At 39.1% G+C, this 10,179-nt stretch overlaps 1 protein-coding gene across 1 annotated transcript; it reads right to left on the bottom strand.

Annotated features, from left to right (window-relative positions):
* Positions 1-1,385: 1,385 nt before the first annotated feature.
* LOC121648427 (leukocyte surface antigen CD53-like) lies at positions 1,386-8,986 on the bottom strand. The gene is made up of 8 exons (XM_041998512.1): positions 8,876-8,986; positions 8,259-8,357; positions 7,308-7,493; positions 7,138-7,212; positions 5,258-5,362; positions 3,922-4,029; positions 3,233-3,316; positions 1,386-2,423 (listed from the first exon to the last, which is right to left on the bottom strand). Exons 2-8 carry the CDS (start codon positions 8,319-8,321, stop codon positions 2,355-2,357), a joined length of 690 nt encoding a protein of 229 aa, XP_041854446.1. The 5' UTR covers positions 8,322-8,357; positions 8,876-8,986; the 3' UTR covers positions 1,386-2,354.
* Positions 8,987-10,179: the final 1,193 nt, after the last annotated feature.

The raw sequence follows: 10,179 nt of genomic DNA, 5'->3' as shown, positions 1-10,179 counted from the left end.
TATGTCATATTTGCCTCAAAAAGCATTTTGCTTTGCAAATGTGAATAATTGATTTTTTAAATCTATTGCCACTTTGTGTTTAAAGTCATTGACAATTTTATTTGTACTGAATAACTTTCTTTACAGTTATTCTATGCTGGTCTGTGTCTACTTTAATAGAGGCTTTACATTTATATCCATTTTTAGTTGCATGAATTTATTTTGCAGACTCTGGGGCTCGGGGCTCGCTGTTCTCTGGCCTGCCTGGGTCATCCCCCATGGAGCATTGTGGGAGGGTTATGTGTGATGTGACTGTGTGATACTGAGTGCTTATGGGTACAGCGCAGGGGAGGGTGTGAGTGAGGGGTTATATGGGGTGGAGGTTGGAGTAGGTAGGTGGAGGGTGGGGGAGGGGTGTAAATGTCTGGAGCATCGGGTTATGTGCTGGCCTGCGTCGGGTGGTTGTCTGAGGGGGCCCAGTTCTCCAAGGCAGGTGCAGGCCCTCTGCCTTTGCAGGGGTGGGCTGTCCCAGGGCTCCTGGGGCCCTGGACCCTTCGCTCTGGCCACCCTGGATGGCCAGTTTTGGCCCACTGGGGCCTGTACACCAAGACTGTGGGGGGCTCTGGGTGGGGTTCTCCTCTGCCACCCTCCGGGTGGGGCTGGAGTCATCTTCAGGGTGGGGTAGCTTGGGTTCGTGCTTCGGGGCTGCTGCTGAGGGTCCAGCTCTCTGGGCTGCCTTAGTCTGCCTCTGGCCTCCGTAGAGGCGCGGTTGCATTTGCATGATCTCACTCATCACTCCTCATCACTGATCACTCCTTATTCCCCATCCTCTGCATTCTGACACAGTCACTGAGTTGTCCAGTGGGTTTATACAGTAAGAGATCATTTTTCTTTTTTTTTCTGTGAGTTTGTATGTGGTTGGTGTTGTGATACATTTGTGACATGTCTTTTTGATTTGGTTAATTATCTAAGAACTTTTAATTACTGGCAGCTCTGTTTTTCTGTAAAAGCCGTAGGAAATTTTCTGTGCTGCAGTTTGTTGTCTGGTGATAGTGTGGATTGAAGTGTAGTTGCCTTCTATCTATGGTGTTTTTGTCTCCTCTTTCTACTTTCTGCTTTCCCTTTTTGCTTCTTTTTGCTGTCTTTCTTCTTTTTCTGTCCCCTCCGGTCAGGTCCAGCAAGATTACATAGATTCCATGATTCAAAGTAAATAAATAAATGACTATCAAGAGGAGCCTTATACCCCTTGGCAAAGTAAACTTGTTCGGCTCAACACTGCAACCAGACTATCATTCTGCTTGCTAAGATGCTGGACAGGACAGGTTTTAAAAAAAAAAAAAGAAGCAGCTTAAATAAATACAACTGGACATTTTTTCCCTCAGTTTTTAAAGATGCTTCACATCTCATCCAAAAGGTCTCCAGTTTTAAATGAGCTGTCTTTATTCAAGTTCTTAGGATGAGCATAATGACTGAGAATAAACACCAACACATGAAAACTCATTTTGAAAAAAATTGATTAAACAAACTGACAGGATGTTAGGTTAGATAATGATCTGTTATATACATAAACATAAGCAGATTAAATGAACAAGAATAAATATATGATAAGTTTTTCTAAACTTATTATGGATTTTTTTGGTAATTTTCTTCACCATTAAAACCCAGTGGTGATTGTCAATATGTCTAAGAAGATTTTATCCGCAACAACAGCAAAACACTGACAGGTAAAGTGAAAAACTGATAATTTATGACAAAGAGGATACTGGAAAACCTTTGGTCCTGAATTTAATGTGGATTTTTCTTTGAAACAAACTACCAAGCTGACTCAGCACAACCCCTAATGACAATGGCCTCCAAAACTGATGAACAGCAATGAGCTGTATCCCACATAAGACCAATTTAGCAAGGGGGGGAAAGGCTTTATATTCACACACCAGTGGGTCAAAAATGTTCTGATGGTACAAGAAGCTGCTAAGCAGTGGTGACTTTAATGTTGTGGCTGATATGTGTTGGCTCATTTTTACATAGTGCTATTGGGACAGAAAAACTCAGACTCGTATAACAAATTATTCAAAGACATGACCCTAACTGGAATAAAATGAAAGCAGACTTACTAGAAAACAGACTGTCAGGAGAAAACACAATGTAACCCAGCACTTCCTGGAATCATGGGTTAGTTAAGGTTAGGACCAGTTTAATGTTAAACCTAATTAAGCTACATTTGATCATCTGTCAGCTCATATGACATCACTTATAGTAATAGATCTAATTCTTATATTTTTATCCTGGTTTCTGCCACTTTGATAGCTTAAAAGCACAGCAAGATGTTGGAAATTCAAAACAGGTCAAGTTGACAGAGTTTAATGGGTTCCTTCTCACTGGTAGCCAAGTCCCCGTCGTTTGAAGTGGCAAAAGAGAGGGATGGTGATACTCAGACAAACAAACTGTAAACAGAGAAGACGAGGAGCATGTTGATCCAGCTGCAACAATGATTTGCAAATACACACACACACACAAATAAAATGCATCAAATAAAAATTAAATGTTTAGAGAGCAATGTTCAGCTTATGGTTTTGATTTTACAAGCTGAATGCTAATGCTAACCATGCTAATGCTAACAATCACTCAGCCTACTTCCTGCATAGTTCAAAACGGCTGTTAGCCAAAGTTAGTTAACATAGCTGAGTATTCAGATATTTTCTACTCTATCAACAGATGATAGAGACCAAATGTCAAAAATATGTAGAAGTAGTAAGCATATGCTCACTACTAGCATAGCTACTGTTTATTAGCCATTCTAGTAGTAAGCATATGCTCACTACTAGCATAGCTAATGTTTATTAGCTAGGCTCCAATTAATCAGTCAGTGATTCATTAGACAAATTAGTTTTTTTTTTTACATTGGTATTCCAATGTTGAATTCTCAGTTTGTTTTGGTGCCCAAAACTAAACAATAATTACATTTAGCAACTCCTGTTTCACTCTGTACAGGGTGCCACATGAGCATAACAACAGATTTAGATGTTTTTGTCTCAAGCTGCACAAAGATGTTGGCTTCATTTGGCTGCCATGTTTACTTGCTTAAACATTAATGCTGGACACTGAATTGTTGGTTTTAAGTATTGTTTAACTATTGTTGGGAGTAACTATCACTATCATTTAAGTTATATTTGGTCTTTCGGTGTTTAATATCTGATAGTAAAAATGGTTACTGTTTTGATGAGGGGAAAAAAGGAGGCTGAGAGAACTATACCTGGATGATGAACATTGTGACGACTCCTGATGCCGTACTGAGATAGTTATGGGCAAACCAGTACCTCAATTTCACCAGACAACCCTGGAAGGTCATATTTTTTTTGCTATCATTTACCCACTAACAACATCTGGATAATCACAAAGTCATGTGGAAAAGAAAGTACATCCATTTATTTCTAAGGTTATTTAATATGTTATGTGTTGTTTACCTGTGGCTGTACCTATTTTATACCTGGTCAAGACCATTATTTTTAGCTTATGTATGCAAAATTTAAGAGCTGGAGGAATATGTGCTTTCCTTTTCACGACTGTAGATCCAATTTCACACAAATATTCCCACTTTATATAGTGGTTGTAACAAGAAAGGGAAGTAGACAAACGAGGAAAACAACATAGCACACAGGTAATGATGGAGTTTGGCAGCATTTTTATTGCTGCTTACTGAAAACCTGTCTAGGACTGTAACCCACTAGCTTTTCATCTACTGATTGGACAGGCTAGATAAACTGAGGTATAGACAAGCAGCAAATTGACTGTCCATGTATAAGGTTTTGTTTAGAGTATGTCTACAGGTAAATTTGGCCACTTTAATTCAATACGCACATAAATACCACAGCCATAGCTGTTCCGATTTGCTACTTATAGATCTCTTTAAAAATCAGTGGTTTGCATAATATTATAAGTCACCTCTTTCCAGTTGGGCTGGTCGGCAATGTTACAGGGATCTTTAATACAGCAGGAGATGGGGATATCCCCTTTCCAGTCGGCCTCACCATGAACTCCACAGCATTTAAACTGTAAGGAAAATAAGAGCAAACTCTAGTGGAATAAATACTAATTTGATCAGGCTGCAAATATGTGAAAACGCAAGTTTATATGTGATGCACCATACAGGCTATTAGCCTTCTTTATTATAACTGAACAAAACATAACTGTGTTCAGTGGTTCCAAAACATTTTTTATAGGGCCCCCTTTATATTGATGACAACAACAGAGTCCAATGTCAACTCTGCTCACTGTTTGTTTATTTCTAAAGTAATCAACAGGCTTTTTTTGTGTTCAGGATGAGAAGTCCCTAAGTAGTGTTATAACTTGCTTGACTTTTAAACTGTCAGATTCTGATATTTTCAGACATAAAACATGCTGAGGTCTGTCTTTATCACCCCACCATTGACCATTACCATTAACTGACCATTACCAGGGCAAGACCAGGGCAAGATATGCCTCATCATATTTCTTTATCTTTTTTTTTTTTTTTTTAGGGGGAGGGAGGGGGGTTGTTGAAATGTCTGTTATTGAATTACAATTGTTTGTTCATTGGTAATTACACACATTTGTCAATGTTTTACTAGTAGTCCAAAAATCACAACTTTAATTTAGCATAGTTGGACCCCCACTGTCATAACTCTGGGACCCCTAAGTTTGGGAACCACTGTGTTAATCAAAGAGCTTTTAAAGGTGCAGAGTGTAACAAAATAAGAGATCAGTGAGAGGAAAAATTTAAATATCATTAAAATTATGTTTCTATTTTATATATAATCACTAATCACTTTTCTACAATAACTATTATTATTTATTTTCATGGCAGATGTCACGTTCGTGCCACCATTTCTACCACAGTGTCTCTGAATGGACAAAGATCTCTCTGTGTTACGTGACAACCTATGAGCTTTAAAACTGCAGAACCGGCTTTGTTTGATAGGTGCTAGAGCACCATTTGTGGCAAATAACGCTTCAAAAGGCACATAGAAGAAGACAGTACACATATACACAATTTTAAAGTAGCTACCTGTATGAAAACATGTTTGTGTCTGGAAGAATTTTGGCCATTGACGGCCATCGTCCATTCACAACCGTGATTGGTAATTGCTATACCCATCTTTACCACTAGATGTCAGTAATTCCTAAACACTGTACATTTGAAGGCATTTTTAAACTAATTCATACACATATATATATATATATATATATATATATATATATATATATATATATATATAAAAGCTGAGTTATTTATATTTACCAGGTGCTGGACAGCATCAAAGTCATCTCTAATGTCCTTGTGCTCTGGACTATCTCTGTAGATCTCCAAGCTGCTCATCAGGTCCTTCTCAAAGTATGTGCCAATCTGGACAAGATGAAACCAAATATCACATGTGGAATAGAGTGCACCCCAGTGGCTCTGGTTTCAGAGCAGCAGATGCTGGCACTGGTGGTAATAACAGCATGACCTCATCACAATTTAACAGAAGTTTTATTTGTTGGATTTCGCTAAAAAATTGATCAGCCAAACCAAGTTTTGAATGTGTCAAAAGAGTTGAAGTATTAGTCAAATCACAGATTCACTGTGGCATGTTTCTGTCAAACAATGAACTATATAATAAAACGACCCCTTCAAAAGATGCATGTCAATTTTTGCTAGCTGTTCCCACCTGTGTGTTTAAAATACAGATATGAAAGATTTCAATTATGGAGCAAAGTGCATCTTTCAGTCATTCTGAGGAATCATCATGACTGGCGGATTTCACTGTATAAGTGTAGGGAGGGCTGTGGGTAAATGGGAGCTAGTGATAAACCAGGTGTCTGTGATATGGACGCTGCCGATTAACCAGTCGATCTGCATTCCTGCTGTCTTCCTCCTTGAGCAAGATCACATGAGGGAATGAATGAGGCTGGAAATATAAAAGGCTGAAATGCTTTGATAACCCTTTGGTCACTGCTGGGGATCGGATGAGGAATTCAGTCATTTGAGAGGCCTCAGAGTAGAGGTCCCTGCTACTTAACTTAAAACATGCAAGTTGAGGTGGTTTGTGTATCTGATTAGGACTGTTTCAAGTCACCTCTTAGTGGAGGTGTTCCAGACATCTTACCAATAGGAGGACTTAGGACAGATCAGAAGTTACTGGAGAGATTATACATATGTTTGACGAGAAAGTGTCTGAGCAACCGCCATGATGATGGAATGCTTCAGTTCCTTAGAAAAGAAGCAATGCTTCCTTTATTATTTCCTGTATCATACAACAGATCATTCTTTATGAAAGACAGTCGATTGTTTCATCCTGCAATTCCTTGCAATGCTACATATTTCTGTTTAAAATTCAATAGATTTCCTGCCAGTAAAATCACAGTTGCTCTAACAAGTATGAATAAATTTATACTGTGTTGTTTCCCCTTTTCACACAGTGATGCACAACACAGTTAAAAATGAGAGTTTAGTACAAACTAAAGTGCAACATCATAAAAAGATTCCACTAGCTGAAGTATCTAAAGCAGCTTTTGAGGAATTGTATTGAATCTATTCACTTTCATAGATGTAGAGCTGAATCACAGCTTAAGTAAATGGTCGGATTGTTATCATAGTATATCATCTTTTCCTTCCCAATTATTCCAACCATCCTTGCTTAATCCTGTCATGTTTTCCGACAAGGTCAAGGAAAATAATTGAGGAAAATACATTAGAATGTCTTTTTTGGCCTATTCAGCCATACGCTGTATCTCTGAGCTGACTTGGAAGCATGGTGGTATGCACCCAGAAGAGCTGGAGAAAGTGAGGTTCTGGGGATCACTTTTCGGTAGAGGATGGATCCTGATCCTAAGAGATCAAGTGAAGAGCTCACACATCTGCAGGGAGCTTGGAGTAGAACTGCTGTTCCTCCTTATTGAAAGGAGTCACCTAAGGTGGTTCAGGCATCTGATTAGGATGCCTCCTGGTCACCTCTACTTGGAGGTTTTTTCTAGGCATGTCCCACTGGGAGAAGATCCTAGGGCAGACCCAGGACCCACTGGAGGGATAGTGGGTCCTGGGACCAGAAACACATAGAGGGAAAGGTTTGAGGACGTTTGAGTCCAAATTCTTTTATAAAATTAATATACACGTCAACAGACCAGTGTGAACTCTCCTACCTCTCTGCTTTGGACAAAGAACACACAGGCCATGGCCATCTCCACCAGCATCAGGATGAACAGCAGAATGTAAAACTAGAAAGAGTCCAAGCAGATGACCATCATATTTAATTAAGTAACCAAGCAAACATCATAGATCAGTGTTTGAAAAGAATAAATGTCATACTTACAGTAATCAGCATGCAGCGATTCTCCTTCATGCCTCCCAGCACTCCCAAATAACACACACAGGTGACCATGGTACCAGTGGTGACCAGGGTATTGGCGGGGTAGATGAGCCAGAAGCTGGTGAGAGAAGAAAACCTGGAGTGCATCATCTGGAACTCCCCCAATGCCACCACGAAGGCACCACACAGCTCCAACACAGACAAAAGAGCCAGAGGAGGTTATCGTTCTGGATATGTGAGCTTCGATTTCTGTAGCTAGGCCATTAGTTTTCATGAACTGGCTTATTTGAAGGCGGTTGTTATAAATTGGACTTGTAGATTTGTTGTAATTGAATCATCAGTCACACCTTGTTGTGGTATCCATTGTTACAGTCGGTGCTTGAGCCAGTCGTAACATAATAATGGACATCACCACTTTGCAACTATTGTGTCCCCATCTAGACTGACCTGACTCATCTGAAGCTGGTGTGGGACACTAGATATGAACAAGGTTTCAAAAGAGTGAAAAGTTTAAGCAGTTCACCACTTTTGCTGCTCAATTGAACTGGAGGTTGACGCTAGTGGTACAGGTGCTGGGAGGACTGGTATTGATCACCCTACCTGCTTTTTTTCTGCAAAAGCTCTCAGGGCCATGGAGAAACTACTATGAAAAACAAGCCTTGGCTCTGTTGTGGGCACTGCAGGTGTATATCAGTTCCTCTTTTGTTTACACGGACCTTAACCCTATGCTGTTTCTCCATCTAGAGGTTGATACTTTGAGCCAATGTTGTCTAAAACTATGATTTGGACATTTATTACAAGAAAAGTTAGGAAAACATTGAAGGTCTGTCACAGGTTTATGAGTAAGGTAGTTGATTTTATATATCTGGTTTTAGACATTCACCGTACCAACCAGTGAATCTGGATGAGAGCAGTGTTTGAGAGAGCTGCATGTGTGTGTCCCTCAGCACCTACCCAGCAGAGGAAATGAAGAAATGTCACCATACCCTTCAGGCAGCTAGCACAAGACTGATTCATCTTTCCTGAAATTCTTCCTGTAGATGATCCGGAAGTCTTCATAAGTTTGCATCAGTTTCATTTGAAAAGAAAAACAGATTTCAGATTAATTTTGTAGATGTAGATGTATTGTAGAATTTGTAATGTGAGAAGTAAAACAGGTGGAGCTGCTCCAGTGTTTACAGGACACGACTGTTTGATGTGTCAACACTGAGCCAGAAGCCACAACGTACACCTCTGTCCTCTCAGTGCTGTGTTAGTCATTATTATCTGCTCTTTAATCCAGATTAAACATTTGTTACAAGTTACATCTACATAATTGTTTGGAGAAAGCAGCTTACAGCTAGAGGCTGTTTTCCTCATTTATAGTAGCTTTTATTTCAAGTTAAGTACTAGATTTTTTAACAATTCTTCTACAATTAATGCTAAAATATGGGTGTGAGAATACATAATTCTGAGTCAGTGTTAAAACACTAGTGGATAAGCTCTTTTTCACTACTTTCACATTTCTGCAAAAACTTCATTGTGTAGCTCCTGTGGAGAAGTCGGAGATCATGATCAAACTGAAGACTTACCTTAACCACGCCGTATCCAACAATATCCCACAAACAGATGCAGTGAGCAGTTTTTTGATGGTGTTCCCAACCATAAGGGAAATAACAAGGAGAAATGATGACCGAGGCCGCTGTATGTCTACCCAATATTTACAGCTAACATTGAGGAGGAGGGGCATCCACAGTTGGCAGAACATAGAAACAAGAAAATAGCACTACATGGCATCATATCTGCATCCAGATCATCCAAAGCAGAATAAAAGTAGAACATGTCAAAGTTGTGCTGCAAAAACTTTCATACAAATGCAGACGTTACATCTGGCTGTGAAACTAATTGGTGAAGGTAAAGAAATAAAATGAAGAGACGCTCAGGAGGAAGGAAGGACTAAGGCTAATTGTAAAAAAAGGACAAGAAATATTAATTTTCTGGCATTAAATTTCTTTGAATGCATTTTATTGAACTTTACATTTTTTAAATATGCTGTTTTTAGTCAGTCACTTAATAGATAATAAAATATTATATAATTATAATTATTATATAATGTAGTAGTTTAAATAAAAAAATCTGAAATAAAAAATAGAAACTAAAATTAAAATAAGATTCAGTTGTTTGTGTGATGTTAGGAATCAAAATATTCCTAAATAACAATGACAACCTCCCAGTGGAAACCCAGACCAGTCTCCAGAGAACCGGAGTCACTGAACTGCATTACAAAACAAAAAAAAACAAAACGTGGATTTTTCAGAAAAGATTACTGAACAAATCAACCCGGATTCAAAGTATCCAGATAATCAGGGAGATGCGGAGGATGTGATCTGGACATAGAAAAGTCAGATGGAAATGCGGCGCCTTAGACAGCTGATTTTTGTCCAGTCAGGTTTGATGTTTTTTTTCTCCAAATAAGACGGTGACGGACAAATCCAGAAACTGAAGAGCTTCCAGACCAGCAAGTAACGTGATGGTAGCTCAGATTCTCATACAGCTGGCTGCCTTTGGAAGTGGCTCACCCAGCTTTGTTGGTTATAGAACAGATAACAGCACCAAGATGGATTCAGAAGTTTGTTCACGCATTTTTTTCCAAATATGAAGTCGTCTGTGAAGGATTTCAAGGAAACATTTTGTTCTGAATACAAACAAAATGTTTCCTCTGATCTTTCATTTCAGGCCAGATGGTTCCTCTACAACAAGACCGTGAGCTCTAACGCAGCGTATCCTTCATCATGAACACAAGCTGGAAGATAAACTAATAACACAGGCGTCGAAGGCTGACACTACACCGATAATTAAGTCGGTGGGTAACTTAGTGGTTCTTTTGTAGTCTTTT

This window comes from Melanotaenia boesemani, chromosome 11, assembly GCF_017639745.1.
Source record: "Melanotaenia boesemani isolate fMelBoe1 chromosome 11, fMelBoe1.pri, whole genome shotgun sequence".
NCBI classification, from domain to species: domain Eukaryota; kingdom Metazoa; phylum Chordata; class Actinopteri; order Atheriniformes; family Melanotaeniidae; genus Melanotaenia; species Melanotaenia boesemani.
The sequence above is the reverse complement of the archived record's forward strand: the minus strand, read 5'-3'. Positions and strand labels throughout refer to the sequence as shown.